The sequence below is a fragment of the Microcaecilia unicolor genome, chromosome 6, assembly GCF_901765095.1.
Source record: "Microcaecilia unicolor chromosome 6, aMicUni1.1, whole genome shotgun sequence".
NCBI lineage: Eukaryota > Metazoa > Chordata > Amphibia > Gymnophiona > Siphonopidae > Microcaecilia > Microcaecilia unicolor.
Window position 1 is genome coordinate 301,419,045 of NC_044036.1, and position 15,984 is coordinate 301,435,028.

Genomic DNA, 15,984 nt, shown 5'->3' on the forward strand with positions numbered 1-15,984 from the left:
AATTATTAACATATTCAAATATGTTTTAACTACTGATATATTCAAATATTCATTTTTTGTGATGACTTATTGTACTAATAAGGATCTCTAGATAACTTGATGGTTATTAGATGTATGATGGAATTACAGATTTAAGAAAGGTAACATCACAGAAAATATTTTGAAGGACGGAAACATTTTTTTACAGTATATATTTTAATTTGGAGTTTATGATCCGCTTAACTATCAAGTCCTGTTGATTGTACTCCACTTAGAACTTGATAGTTAAGCGGATCATAAATGCCAAATTAAAATATATACTGTAAAAAAATGTTTCTGTCCTTCAAAATATTTTCTGTGATGTTACCTTTCTTAAATCTGTATTTAATTCCATCATGTATCTAATAACCATCAGTTATCTAGAGATCCTTATTAGTACAATAAAAGTCTAATTTGTCTGATTGCCCTCATTTGGAATTGATTGAGTTATGAAAAACAAAAATCAATGTGCTATAGGGAAGAGCCTGAAACCACATGCAAAGATTCTACTTTCATGATCTACAAACCTACCACAGCAATTGTTGAACAGTTTCTAGATGAAATCAACTAAGATTCATAACAGAATAAGAGCTGGTATTTAATTACCATATTAGGAACAATATTTGAGATTGTGAGATTGTGAAAGCAAGGAGTTCACACGGATAGATGCAGCCCAAGACCCAGAACACAAAGCCTGGCCAAACAAACAGGAAGATAGTAGTACTGTGCTGCTGGAATCATAGTTCAAGAAGTTATGTCCAAGAAAGGAAAAGGCTAATAGGGCTTTATGAGAGATTACTGGCGACTGTAGTCCCAGAGAGGCTCAATTGTGAAGGTAGTTAGGGTTGGTTTAAGCAAAATCATGAAGGTAGTCAGGGTTGGTTTAAGCAAGGAAAAAAAAGTTTCTATAAGAAATGACAAGGGGCACAGAACCAGGAAAGTGCCAGAAAGAGGCAGAAGCCAAAGAACTGGCAGTATGAAAGCAGAGGCCTGTGAAAGGCTTAATGCTGCCACTCCAGCTTAAGATGCAAAAAGCTGGAGAAGCCTTTTGCATAGGGCCTAGATTAGAACATCTCCCAGGAGCCAAGCTGAATGAAAAGGGGACCAGTCCTGATACAGAAGTTGTCACTGCTGGTAAGGTACCTATACTCATGAGTATTTAGCTCCTGCTAAACTGTGTTTAAACCTGGGCAAGAGAGAGATTGTGGGTTAAATTGATAAAATTTTATGTTTATTGAAAAACTAAGAAAGTAAAATAGGTAAATGCTACTCTAGGATGTCTGATTCATAGGCTTTTAGCCAATTAAAGAAATAGAAGGAAAATGTTTCACCAGCAAGTGCTAACTATTAACAACAGATTTAATTCTAGGTTCCTTTCCAGTTCCCCAAGAAGCAACCATAAAATACACCTAATAAAAATTAAAAAAAAATAACTTTATATTAGTTTAAGCAGTCTTACTCCAGTCACAACTTTAAGTAATATTGGTGAATTGTTTACTTAAGATGCAGACAGATGTCCAGCAGAAAGATGGGGGCTATCCAGTCTTATTTTGAATTGCCTCCACTTTGTCAATGTCTTTTTGCATATACAGTCTCTAGAACTGAACACTGTACTCAAGGTGCACTCTCACTAAATGAGAGAAAACAGTACTGCTTTCTCCCTGCCAGTGGAACTTTTTTTTATTCATCCAAATACATTTTTTGCTTTCTCAAATGCTTTTGTCAGACGACCCCAACATCACTATCTTGTTCAGTGACTGCAAGTTCTTCCTCAGTAAAGTGTTTGGCCCTTGAATTTCTGCTTCCCAAATACCATTATATACTCAAATATTAATTGAGATTTGGGGGGCAAACAAGAGACCCAAAAATGGGAACCACTGTTTATATGAGTCTCCCCATGGTTACCAGATTTCTTACTTCCTGCATCCCCCCCCCCCTATGGTTACCAGGATGTGCTTGCAGTTCTCACCTCCTTCAGCAAATGCAGGACCTAGAGCATCTGCGCTAGCAGGTCTTGAACATGCACAGATGCTCCAGGCCCTGCAGTGGGCCAGCGCATAGCTTTATCAGCACCTGCCAAAGGAGGTAAGAGAACTGCAAGCACATCCCGGTAACTGTAGGGGAAGGAGAGGGATGAGGTAAAATAGAAGAAAGCCAACACTGCTTCAGAGACCTCTAGTATTCAACCTGTTTGAAAAATCCATGGAACTGAAGTATTACATAAAAGCTGTCACAGGCTTCTATTTTGTTGAAAAAGAAAGCAAAGATCTTTTTTTATTCTGAATTCTTTTTTTTTTCAACTTTTAATATTTTGTGTTGAATAATATTGAGATATCAGATTTTCAATTGAATTAGGTCTCGGGGGGGGGGGGGGGGGAGGAAAAAAAGCATAAGTGCTTTCTCTTCCTCAGCAAGAATTATTTTGCATCAAAGGATCTTCTTTAACTGGAGTTACTAATCTAAACAGCTTTGTAGATGCACTTTGCACTAAAACAAAATGGTTAGCAACATCTCTCTTATCAGCAAAAAAAATCTGTAAAAAAACTAAAGGTGCCTATAATTAAAAGCACTCTGTGGAGAACTGAATCACTCTTCTGTTTTTCACTATATGATATACCAATTCATGTTGGTGCTTGTTCTTATAGCACAAGCAAGAGACCACTTCCTAGCATTGATACGGGAGGTAAATTCTTTATAATTCTTAGGTCTTTGTTATTGTGTACAAATATTTTAAGACCTCATTTACTTATCAGTTTTATATATTTTAATATTGGCAATTGATATATTTTGTTTACTATGGAGAGGGGAATGTGTAGCGAAAAACGCCGGTAACTGCGGGGAGGGGCAAGTGTGGAGGAAGAAATTGTCTGTCATCAGAGGAGGGAGGGGGACATTCCTGTATCTCCCCCCTGGTTTATATTAGAGTTAAGTTCCTCCCCCCCAAAAAGAGGGGGAAACAACTCAGTTTATACTCAAATAGGTTTATATTAGAGTATATTATACGAAACGTTTTTTTAAAATAAAAAGTTTGTTTGTGTGTGTGGGCCAGTGTTTTGTGTGTGTGTTCAGAGGTGCGTTTCCTCGTACCTTGTATGTTTGGTGGCACAGTTGCTGTTTTCTGTGTGTCCAGTGTTTTGCTAGGAATGAAATGGGCAGTGTTATAATTTTCATTTTTTTCATTTTTTTTGGACTCTGTTAGGAGACATTAAGTTTGGCAGTTACATGAAGTGATTTTGTGTGTGTGTGTGTGTGCGAGAATGATGCATGTGAAGGAGTATGTGTGAGAGATGATGTTTGGTTAGGGGGTGTGTATGGTGATGGGTGAGGCAGCATCACTGTGTGTGTGTGTGTGACACAGAGTGTGGCTGTGTGTCACAGTGATAGTTCGTGTGTTTTTGAAAGTGAGAGGGGGTTGTGTGAGTGGGAGTTTGGTTGTGAGTTTCTGTGTTTGTATGATGTGTTTTTGTCTCAGAATGTAGTGGGGGGGGGGAATAATGGGTGGGGGTGGTGAACTGTGAGTGTGTGGTGGGGGAGAGAGTGAGTGTCCATCTCTCCATGTTGTGCATCAGTTTGTGTTTTTTTTTTTAAGGGTGGGGGTGGTGTTTGTGAGTTTGAGAGAGAGATGTGTCTGGAAGATAGATTGTGTGTGGGGAAGTGAAAGAGGGTGGTGCAAAGTTGAAGTGTGTGGGACTGGTATACAGTGAGAGAGAGAGAGAGAGAGAGATTGAGTGTGCATCTATCCTTGTACATCTTCTGTGGTTTTTTTGGGGGGGGGGGGGGGGAGTGTGAAAGATCATGTCTGTCACGGTGCTACATTGTGTGTGTTTGTGTCACAGGGTCAGTTTGTTTGTGTGTGGGGTGTATTTTGAGGTTGGGGATGAGTGTCATTGGTTTTGTGATATTTGTGTGTTATGTGTTGGTTTTGGCGGGGGGGGTTCGAGGGATGTGCCGTGCTGGCAAAGTGGGATGAAGTGGTGTGTGGCTTTGAGGGTGTTGTTGCAGGGTGTTTGCAGTGGAATGTGTGTCTTTTCTGTGGTATTGTGCGTGTGTGTTTGTGTCTGCCCATGACCGGGGGGGGGGGGTCAGCATTTGTTGAGGGGTGGAGTGGGTTGTGTCCATGTTGTTGCTGGGCTTTTTTTTGGTGTTGTTCTGTCAAAGTAGGAGGAGTTGTTTTTGAACTTATGTGGTATTGTGTGTGTTTGGGGGGGGGGGGGGCTCCGTGGGTTGGTGAAATGTGAGTGTCATTGGGGGGGGGGTCAGCGTTTGTTGAGGGGTGCAGTGGGTTGTGTCTGTGTTGTTGCTGGGTTTTTTTTCTGTTGTGCTTGTGTCTGTCCATGACAGTTTGGGGGGGGGGGGGGGGGGTCTGTGGGTTGCTGAAATGTAAGGGTGGTTGGAGGGGGGTCAGAGTTTGTTGAGGGGTGCAGTGGGTTGTGTCTGTGTTGTTGCTGGGTTTTTTTTTTTTGTGTGTGTTCTGTCAAAGTAGGAGGAATTGTTTTTGAATTCAGAGGAGTTTGCAGTGGTTTTGGAGTTGTTTCTGCATGTTTTTTTTGGGGGGGGGGTGTATTGTGTGCGTGTGTTTGTGTATGACAGTGGGGGGGGGGGCGAGGGTGGTTGAAATGTGGTGGTGGTTGGAGTGGGGTCTGCGTTTGTTGAGGGGTGGAGTTGGTTGTTTCCATGTTGTTTCTTGTATTGTTTTTTTTTTTCCCGTTACACCATCGATGGAGGGTGCTGCTAGTGTGAGTTAGGATCGGGTGTTACGGAGGGACGAAGACTCTTGAGCTTGGGGGTAGAGGGTGGGGTCCTGTATGCTCGGAGGCGTGTCGTGACGGGAGGGGGGGAGATCATTTATGCTTTTTTCGCCTATTCGGAAAGGAGGGAGTGTTTTGGTGGAGGAGGGGGAGGTCCGAAGTGTGATAGCAGAGGGCAGGTGTCCGTAATCGGATGAGGATGTTTGTTGCCAGGGTACATAGTACAGTGAAATCTCGGGAGAGGCGAGTGTCAGAGCCAAGGGGGGAGTGCTGTTTTCGAGTGTGCGAGGTTTTGTGTGCTTTACCGGCGCTGTTCTTCTCGGCGGTTTTGTGCCGTTGACGTTTGGGCACGCTGTTTGGGGCGTGTTGCTTTGTTTTGGATGGTTAGTGTCGCTGGTGACGTACCAGGAAGTTCCAACATCATTTCTTCTGACGGTGAGCACGAATGGCTCAAGGTTTTTGTGCCACGGAGTCAGCTTCAGAACGTTGGAGGTGCTTTTTATTATATAGGATATTGGCTATTGGTTACATATTGATATTGTTTTAAGCACAGGTGCAGACGGTAAATTTGTGAATTGAGAATTAATATCACGTGAATACTAGCACATAAAAATGCAAAATGTTACCCGATGAACGAAGTGCTGGACCACCAGGCAGTTATCTGCCATACTGAGTAGGAACTCTGAGGGTATATTCAAAAAAATTGAAAAACATATATATATAAAAGAATTTTTGTAGCCAACACTTTGAATTTTTTTGATTTTGGATTTGGTAACTCTTGGTCCTGGTTTGGATAGCAGTTATATCATTGTATACCAGAGACCGAAGGATTTTTAAAATATTTGTTAATAAACTATAGCACAAAGAAAAGAAAAAGCAAACAAAAGAGAGAAAAAGAATAAAATTGGAGGTTTTTTTATAAGGCTGGTGAAGAAGTCTGCCCGATATAAAGATTACTTTTAAGTAATCAGTTATCAATGAATCGAACATCTGATGTCTTTTTCCTCCATTAACAGAATATTTTCAATCAAAGAATTATATAGGCAATTTATGGTATAAACAATTTTAGAAATGACTCGAATTATAGTTGCAGCCATACTGCTAATACACACCAAAAATAGAAAGATTCTCTCTCGTCCATATTATATCTCGATACTCATCTAAGGGCGTCCCGTTTACCTGGCCACTCTAACTCAGGACTGCCAGAACCAGTACTGAACACAAAAGTAATCCTAAATTACTCATGATTCCTAGCCAAGGGATTTCCTTCCCTCTCTCCTCCACAAATATAATTCATCTTATTACCACTTTTTTGCAGTCCTTTTCAACAGGCATCTGTGAAATACAGGAAGTTTCAGACTCCTGGTTAATCTTTCACAGATCTAACTAGATTGCTCATGACTCAGAATATATAGCTAGACAGAATTTTTAATAGTCCATGCCTGCATTTTCTCTCTTACAGTGTTTTAATCTTATTTATTTCTGGTTTTCCTGACCACGTCCTCACTCTTGGGCTCTGTACACAAGGAACCATCCACAAACCCACACCCTCAGCAACTCTGTAGCTCAGAATGAATGTCAGTACTATGAACCATGCAAACAAATCCAAAGGCTTGTCAAGAAATTAAAGTAATTCTAGTATAATGCACTTTATGTATTTTCCTTGTTTATTGATCACTATTCCCATAGTACTTTAACAGATACTTTGCATACAGTTTTGTTATGTGAATTTCTAATACATCATTAAACATAAGTTTTTTTTCTCCCTGACATTAATCAAGAAATAGAGACAGCAGTGACCACATCCACTAACCAATGGGAAGGCATTTTTAAAAATGCTAAGTGACATCACTACCTGGCCCAATTTCAACTCAATTGCTGACCTATTTCCTTCTAGGAATTTAAAAAAAAAAAAAAAAAAGACGACAAAATTTCAAGTGTAGAGAACGTGAGGCACATAAAAGTGTAAAGTGGGCCCACTTTACACTTTTATGTGCCTCACGTTCATCCACACTGGGTCACATACTTTCAGTAGAAAAATTCTGAATAAAATAGCAGTTCAAAGGTTGTGGGACTGGCAGGGTGACACTATCTCCTATAAACATGATGACGTTACACAAGACCAGTTTCTTTAACCAGATTTAAAATAATAGGAGAAGCTCATGTAACGAACAGTTATTCACTGACATGGTCCTTGAATTTAGGAAACGCCTTCAAAAAAACATGCATAAAAAAAAAAACAACATGAACAACCACACGTTTCCTCTTCTTCCCGGATATTCTGGACCCTTACACAAAAGAGTGACAAAATACAGTTATCCAGGCAGCAAGGTAATTAGTAGTGCAAGCATCAAGCTGACAACCCGAACAGTGCAGAAGCCAATTAAAGGAACTTCCAAAACAACACCCTAAGAAGCGGAAATCTGTCCAACCCGCTACAACTGAAGCTCGATCCCCTTCCGTCCCCGAAAAAAACTAGCACAACTCCCACCGTTAAACCTAGGCCTGGGCCTGCGCGGAGCTCCCACTCCCACACCCACCATGGTCCTGGTTGAAGCCGGCGTGGAGCAGCCCGTTGCCGTGCGGGTTGGAGGGCAGCAGGTTCATGGCTGCAGATGCAGACCCCCGTCACACCATGACGTCCAGGAAACTCGCGTGACAGCGAGAAGAAAAGGGACCCAACACCTCAACCTCTTCCGACACAGAGTGCGGAGACATCCAACCACGCCCATCGAACAGACGCATCACGGCACTAACAGCCACTGAGCGAACGGGTAGATAAGGAAGGGGGCAGGGAGGGCGGAGCAAGAGACGAAAAGGAGGCTTGGAACACACACACACAACTAAGAGACCAAAGCGAACAAGCAGACAGAGCTAGAAGCAGGGTGTACCAATGCCACAATTTTACGAGAAAAGAACGTTTAGAGCTGTGTAAAGAATGTTGCTGAGGATATGCTGTTTAGATGGAGTCTCCTGTTTGTTAGCTTGGCCTGAAGATGTATCTATCCCTTGCAAGTAATATGTACTAAGTTCTTTTTTTTTTTTTGTCCAAGAAGGTATAGTTGGTTCTGTGTTTAGCACCCCCAAGCGTTTGAAAAGTTGGTACCTATGATTGCCACTGATGTGCATTGGCCTGAAGGTAGCTATCTCTAATAGTTCTACTAATTTATTCCATATGAGACATTTGTGTGTCACAGAGCTGCCAAGTTACTCATTCCTGGAGGGAGACTTTTTGGCCGCTCTGGTTGGTTTTAAGCTTACATCCCAAAGCAGTTTAGTGTTTGTAGTCCATGATTCTATCCATTGAAATTAGTAATGTGGAGGAGTAGCCTAGTGGTTAGTGCAGTGGACTTTGATCCAGCTCCTTGTAACTCTGGGCAAGTCGCTTAACTCTCCATTGCCCCTGGTACAAAAAATATATATATATATGAATATATGTAAACCACTTTGAACGTAGTTGCAAAAACCTCAGAAAGGCGGTATATCAAGTCCCATTTCCCTTTCCCCCATAATGCAAACAGGATGAAGATGACTTGGCAGCTCTAGTGTCACCCAGAGTACTTTGTAAAATGGGGAGAGTTCACCTAATTGATGAGGTAATGGCAGAGGATGATATCATGTTGGAGAGAAAACTGAATGATTTAGGTAAAGCTCCAAAGCAGCATTCTGTCGTTTTTGGTTAAGCTATTGCACTACAGAATGTATGTGTCTTTAAGGGCAGAGCCACAACACCACGCATGAGTTTGGAGTGTTTTGGGCTATCTAAAGACAATATTTTTGTATAACTGAGGTACATTTTAGGGGCAAGAGTGAGTGAAGAAGAGTAAAAGATTTATGACTGATTTTGGAAGTGAAGAGGAACAGTTAAAGGACAAACCCCAGGAGCTGAGAAAGAGGGCTAAGGTTCAACAGGAAAGAGATGTCTGCAGCCACATCTGAGGCCAATCTTCAGAAATTACAAGGTGTCTGATAAGAGTTACTCGTTAGAGAGGAGTGCCTACAGCCAGTTTCTGTAATATGCTGATTCACATTAGGTTAGAAATTATGGAATTGCACCTTTCAAACAGTCTTTCCCTCTCATTTCCTCTCCAGATCATAGGCACACAGAGAACCAATACATGTTTGTTTATAAGGTTGATATACTGCTTTTTCTAAGCATAAGTCATAGCGGTTTACAAAGTTTTAAAAAATCTGATAAAAACATGCCTGCTTGAAATCAGAGAGATATGCAAGTATTCATGCACATGCATAGATACATACTTTGACACAGAAACATGCACAGACATATCAGCCCACAAAGATAAATACATAAACTCAAAACAGAGAAAAACACAAGACACATGCATGCAGAGGAGCTCCAGCTTTCACCGCTTGCTGTATTTTGCATACTGAAAGTTTCATATTGCTATTGCTATGGGCTATGTAAAAGATAAGATTATTGGATGTCCCTGAATTTATATACAAGTCCCCAACTGGTCCTCCTTCAGTAAGCAGTTATCCCTCATTGGAGAACATTAATCCTGCACATGTATCTTCACTCCCTTCAGGAGGAAGCATGGCTACATTCTGCTTCCCTTCCTTTAGGTGCTAAATCTACATGTTGCTGTCTGCAGCCTGTCATAATCAGAGGAGTTGAGGTGAACTGTAGAGTTCACCTGAGGTACCGTGGCTGCAAGTAGCCTACACCCACCAGTTCTGGCCTGACCCTGACCCTGAAGTTGGCCTAAAAGTTTTTACCTATGGTAGCAGAAGGAGAGGTGATAAAGAAAATTGCAGCATGATGTGACTACTTATGCTTGTTCTGTATTGCACTGCTATTCACCATACAAACATCAGAGTGGTTTACATAATCAAGGACTGAAAACAGGAAGAGAAGGCCAATCACTTTAACAGACAGGGATAGCACAGCCAGAGTAAAAGAGACAATAAAATAGCTACCAGTTCCATATTTATTTATTTATTTTAGAACATTTGTACCCCACATATTCCCAAAATAGCAGGCTTTATGTGGCTAACAGTTATGGAAGGAACAACATAATAATACAATGGCGGAATAGAGAGCAAGGAACTTTTAGGGGGGGGAAGACAACAGGGAGGACAAATGTGGGACAGCAGGGAATTAAATAGCAGAGGAGTAGGTTTTTTCACATAGATAAGTTTTGAGAAATTTCTTGAATTGAATGTGGTCGGTAGTCTCTTTTAACGCTGGAGGCAGAGCATTCCAGTAACGAGGACTCATGAAGCAGAAAGAGGAGGCGAAGAGCAATTTATATCTTAGATTCTTGCAGTTAGGATGGTGGAGATTAAGATAAGTACGTGATGGTTTTCTGGAGTTTCTGGGAGGGAGGTCAATCAAGCTGAACATATAACCCAGAGCATCCCTGTATACGATCTTGTGGGTTAGTGCACAAATTGTGAATTCAATACGTTCTTTTATCGGGAGCCAGTGGAGCTTCTCTCTTAAGGGTTTAGCCGACTCAAACCGAGATTTGCCAAAGAGCAATCTTGCCGCTGTGTTTTGCGCCGTCTGGAGTTTCCGTATGGTGTGTTCTTTGCATCCAGTGTAAATCCCATTGCAGTAGTCAAAATGGCTCAATACTAGAGAGTGGATTAGAGTCCAGAATAGGACAAACGGAAGGAACTGCTTGACACGTTTCAGTGACCGCATGGAGAGGAACATTCTTTTTGTGATAGACGAGACTTGAAGGTCGAGGGACAGGTGGGAATCCAGAATGACCCCAAGTAGCTTCAAATTATCTGCGATGATGATGGAGTAGTCCGGCGCAGGAACCATGCCTGGGGGGGATTTATTGAACGGGGAGGAGAGAACAATGCATTGGGTTTTTTCCTTATTAAGTTTGAATTTGAAGGCGTTCGCCCAGCTTATCATGACGGCAAAACTATTCTGTATTCCGTCTGAGACTTCAGTTAAGGAAGATCGGAAGGGAATGTAGATAGTTACGTCATCTGCATATATGTACAGGTTGAGGCCATGGTTGGATAGGGCCGTAGCAAGTGGAGACATCATAATATTAAATAGGGTTGGTGACAGGGGGGAGCCCTGAGGGACTCCATAGTGAGGACTCCAAGGTGGCGAGGTAGAGGAATGGACTTTGACCTGATAGGATCGATAAGAGAGAAATTCTCTGAACCACAAGACATAACCTCCAATGCCGAATTCAGATAGTAGAGTAAGAAGGAGGTTGTGGTCCACCATGTCGAATGCGCTGGACAAATCAAATTGTAGAAGTAAGATATATATTCAGAGCTGCCTTTGTGGCCCCAGTAAAAATTAAGAAGGGGAGGCAGTGCTGCAGGACCATAGCACGAACAACATGGCAATTTTAGCCCAGCCCCCAGCAGTAAAGGGGACAGTTCTCTGTCCTGCAGAGAAAGAAGAGGAGAGCTGTGCTGCATCAGTTCAACTGTGCCCACAGTGAGAAGTAGTCAGGAGAGGAGGAGAAAATTAGACCAGTGTGTGGAGGAGCACAGCTGGAGCAGCAGCAACCCAAGGACTCCAGTAAGACACATCATCATGCTTAAAGGCTGATGCTGAAAGTTAGTACAGGTGGAAGCATTTGGTTAACAAGATGTCTGTTTGTACATTTATGGCCGCACGATGCAGAGAAGTGTGTCATGCAAAATATGACTGCATGAATCCATGTGTAAGACACTAGTGCCAGCATACTAAAATGAATGGTACTAAGGCTATTAGCTATTCAGCACCACTGCAGAGAAGTATACAGAAGACTTTTTAAGGTGAGAACAACGCTAGGACTTGAAGGATCAGTTCATTCTTCTACAGTAGGATCTTTGATTTAATGTAGGATTGTCCAACCTCGGTCCAGTTAGGTTTTCAGGATTTTCCCAATGAATATGCATAATATCTATCTGCAAGCACTGCTTCTATTGTACACAAACAGATTTCATGCATATTCATTGGGGGAAATCCTGAAAATGCGACCTGGCAAGGGCTGAGGTTGGACACCCCAGATTTAATGGCACTTTCTTCTTTTTGCTGTGAGGATGAGTATCCACAACGTTTAAGACCGAATGGGAGGTGACGGTTCTGCCCGGAGGTCCAAGCAGAAAAAATTATATCTGTGCATATACTAGAATGTTATTCTCTGTATACATATTAGCATTGCACAGAAGTTTTTGTGAGGCTGATATTTAGCCATAAAATAACATTCCAGCATTTATGCTGACACTTTAATTTTGCTCAGACATGCACACAGAACTAACTGCTCTTGTCACAGAATCTTTTGCACATGCTTCTGGTATGCTCACCCTGATTAATGCACAAGGTCTGCAGGCTTCAAATTTGCCGGTACCAATTTCCAAGCAGGGCAGAGATTGCTATTCCATCCATTTTGTGGTACCCAAGAAGGAAGACTTGTTTCGATCCATATTATATCTCAAGGGAATCAATGTTTCCCCTTGGGTCCCCTGCCTCTGCATGGAGGCCTTATTGTCAGCGATAGTCTGTGTGTGGCTTGGAGAGTTCCTCACATCTGGATCTCTCAAAGGCTTACTTCCACATAGTGATTAGGGAAGTGTATAAGCGCTACCTGTGATTCTATGTGCTCGGTCAATATTTTCAGTTCACAACTCTTCCCTTCAGGCTGGTTAGGGCTCCATGGACCTTCTCCAGCGTCATTGTGGTGTTAGTGGTGGCATCCCTCCTGTGCAAGGAGAGCTTTCAAGTGTTCTCATACTTGGACAATTTGGCTGATTCAAGCAGACTTGCAATTAGACTCTTGGGTGGCAATAGCAAAGGATGATCCAACTTCAGGAGAGGCTTGGCTGGTTGGTGAATTACCCCAAGAGTCACTTGTTCCCTGCTCAGGTCTTGGAGTACCTGGGAGTGCACTTTGACAGGGAGCGTGAGACAGACTTCCTTGAACAGGACAGAGCGACTGAGCTTCTGACTAAGTGGATACTTTTCTTCTCCCTTCTGACTCCAAGGTCTGGGGTCAAAACATCATCCAATACTTTACAAAAGCCATTAAGATGGAAAGGCTTTCAAACAAATAAGCCTTAAGCTGTTTTCTAAATTGAATTGCAGAGCTAATTTGTCGAATTTCAAAGGGGATTGTGTTCCATAAAATAGCACCTTCTACATAAAAACTTGTAGAGTGCTATACATCAAGTCTAATGTGCTAAAAAGATTGGGCAACAATTTATCAGCAGAGTGAAGACAGCGTGCCGGATAATAAGTTCTCAATGAGATGGTGATAATAAGATGGGCTTCAATATTCAGGGTCATGTGCATCAGGCTGAAAACATTGAATTTAACACACCATTGTATTGGAAGCCAGTGTAATTCTTTAAGCACTGAAGTGATGTAAGCAAATTGAAACAAGCCAGTTAGGTAAGAGAGCAGCAGTATTCTGTGCCATCGCACTTTTAGTGTATGCGCTGGTGGATCCTCCTCTGCTTCTATCCCACTATCAGTTGGTGTACCTCAGAGCTCTGTCTTGGGACGTCTTCTTTTCTCTATCTATACATCTTCCCTTGGTGCTCTGCTCTCCTCCCATGGTTTTCAGTATCACCTTTATGCTGATGACTCCTCCTCCATTCTCTATTTCTGTAGATAACACTTTGATCCTCCCTCTCTCATCAGCTTGTAACCTTGGGGTCATCTTTGACCCCTCTCTCTCTGCACATATCCAACAGACTGCTAAAACCTGTTGTTTCTTTCTCTATAACACCACCAAAATTTGTCCCTTCCTTTCTGAGCACACTACCAAAAACCCTTATCACCTCTTGCTTAGACTACTGCAACTCGCTTCTCACAGGTCTCTCACTAAACCATCTCTCTCCCCTTCAATCTGTTCAAAACTCTGCTGCACGACTTATATTCAGCCAGTGTCACTATGCGCATATTAGCACTTTCCTCAAGTCACTTCATTGGCTCCCTATCCATTTCCACATACAATTCAAACTCCTTTTATTGACTTACAAGTGCATTCACTCTGCTGCTCCTCAGTAGCTCTCCACTCTTCTCTCCCTACACTCCTCCCCCGGGAACTCTATTAATTGGGTAAATTTCTCTTATCTGTACCCTTCTCCTCCACTGCGAACTCCAAACTCCATTCATTTTATTTTGCTGTACCATACACCTGGAATAGACGTCCTGAATCAGTACATCAAGCTCCAGCTCTGGCCGTCTTCAAATCTAGGCTAAAAGCCCACCTTTTTGAGGCTGCTCTTAACTCCTAACTCCTATTCACTTGTTCAGTACCATGTCAGTTTTATAATTCCCATGTTAAGTAATTCCCTTATCCTTATTTGTCATTTGTCTGTCTTGATTAGATTGTAAACTCTGTCGAGCAGGGATTGTCTCTTACATGTTCAGTGTACGATGTTGCGGTCTAGTAACGCTATAGAAATAAGTAGTAGTAGTAGCAAAGCATGCAGCATACAGTTAGGGAGACCTAAATATAAAGAATTACAGTAATTTAATAAAGATGACACTAAAGACTAACACTGAAAATGATCATCTTCAATTTAACAATAACAATGAAGAGCAGCATTGTGATTTAAAAAAAAGATCTAAACCAAGTTAGTACTGTTCTGTCAGTACCCAAGGATTTCATATGATTGAATGGTATCAAAAGTAAACATAATGTCTAAAATCACCATAAAATAGTGTGTACCTCTCTTAAAACTGGCACTATACAGACATTTAAATACCTCTATGGCATAAATGCAGAGGAGGCATGGGATGAAGGTGAAAGGGGATAGACTCAGGAGCAATCAAGAAAGCATGGGAGAAGCAAATAGGATCTCTAAGGGAGAGGAAGGGATAGTAGATGGTATGGATATGCAGACTGGATAGACCATATGGTCTTTTATCTGCTATCATTTTCTATGTTTCTGTGTAAGCTCTGATTTGATCTAATGGCAGTATGGTACAATGTCAAGTGTCTTACCTTCTTCAGCCACAGGAAAGACGGAGGAGCAATGGGAATTGATTTGTTGGTTCAACCTTGGCCAAGTCTAGTACATCTCTATATGTTTCACCAATGACTGCTGATGGGTTGGGTGATTTGCAGGATTACAAAGTCCCCCATTCTAGTGATCTGGCCATTGCATCCCTAGAATGCAGACCTAGTCAAGCTCTTGGTGGAATCACCCCTTCACTTTCTTTCATAATGGAATAAAGCAAAAACATTCAGGGCTAAAAGGCAGTTTGGTCTAGACCTGTTTCAATCATGACTGAGTCACAAAAAGGTGCCCTAAATACTCAAATGACCATTGGAGGGATTAAGACATGACCCCCCCCCCCCTCCCCTTACTCCCCCAGTGGTTATTGACTCCCTCCCACCCTCCAAAGGTGTATAGAAACAGTACATACTAGCCTCTATGACAGCTTCACATGTTATGGCCAGTCCTATTAGAGTAGCAAGCAGTCCCTGGAGTAACCTAGTGGTCAGTGCAAAGAAGGGGACCCAAATCCATATCCCACTCTGTTACACTTGTGGTGAAAAGTGTGAGCCCTCCAAAACCTACCAAAAACCTACTGTAGGTGACACCTGCAGACATAAGGGCTATTGTAGTGGTGTACTGTTGGGTACAGTAGGGTTTTGGAGAGCTTAACATACAATATAAGGGGGTAACGGTGAGATGTGTACCTGGGACCTTTTATGTGAAGTCCACTGCAGTGCCTCCTAGAGTGCCCCACTGCTCTGCTGGGATGTTTGTGTGGCCAGTCTGCTAGAATGATGAGCGCCCCCCCCCCCCCCCCCCCCCCCCCCCCCCCCCATACGTCCCAAATGGCTTGTTTTTGTGCTTTTTTCCCTTGGACATTTTTTTTTTCTGAAAATAGCCCAAAAAGAAAGATGTACAGAGCACAAATATCTAGCAAATAGCAATTTTTGAAACAAAAAGCTAGACATTTTTCTGGTTTAAAAATGGCTATGTTTGCTACTGGATTTTTTGGACGTTTTCCGCAAACATCTAAAATTGTATTTATACATAATATCGAAAATGCCAGGGGCCACTGAGAGGGGGGGAATGAGGGGCAAAATTCCCCGGACCCAGCCTCCAAAGGGGGCCCAGCGCCGGGGTCTCTCTATCTGTCGCCTGCTCCTAACAGGACCCAGGTGATTGCATCCCAACAGAAGCAGGAGAGAGAGAACTCTGGCAACAGGTCCCCCTTTGGGACTGGGGAGGAGCAGACAGAGCAGGGCTTTGGGCCAGGGCCTCTGGT

General features: G+C 42.3%; 1 protein-coding gene across 1 annotated transcript in view; it reads right to left on the reverse strand.

Annotated features, from left to right (window-relative positions):
• The window catches only part of WDR45B (WD repeat domain 45B), a 58,578-nt gene extending 51,068 nt beyond the window's left edge, over positions 1–7,510 (reverse strand). The window contains exon 1 of the mRNA XM_030208026.1: positions 7,307–7,510. Within this exon, the coding sequence (XP_030063886.1) occupies positions 7,307–7,373 (67 nt within the window). The 5' untranslated portion in view covers positions 7,374–7,510. The remainder of the gene's footprint in view (positions 1–7,306) is intronic.
• Positions 7,511–15,984: the final 8,474 nt, after the last annotated feature.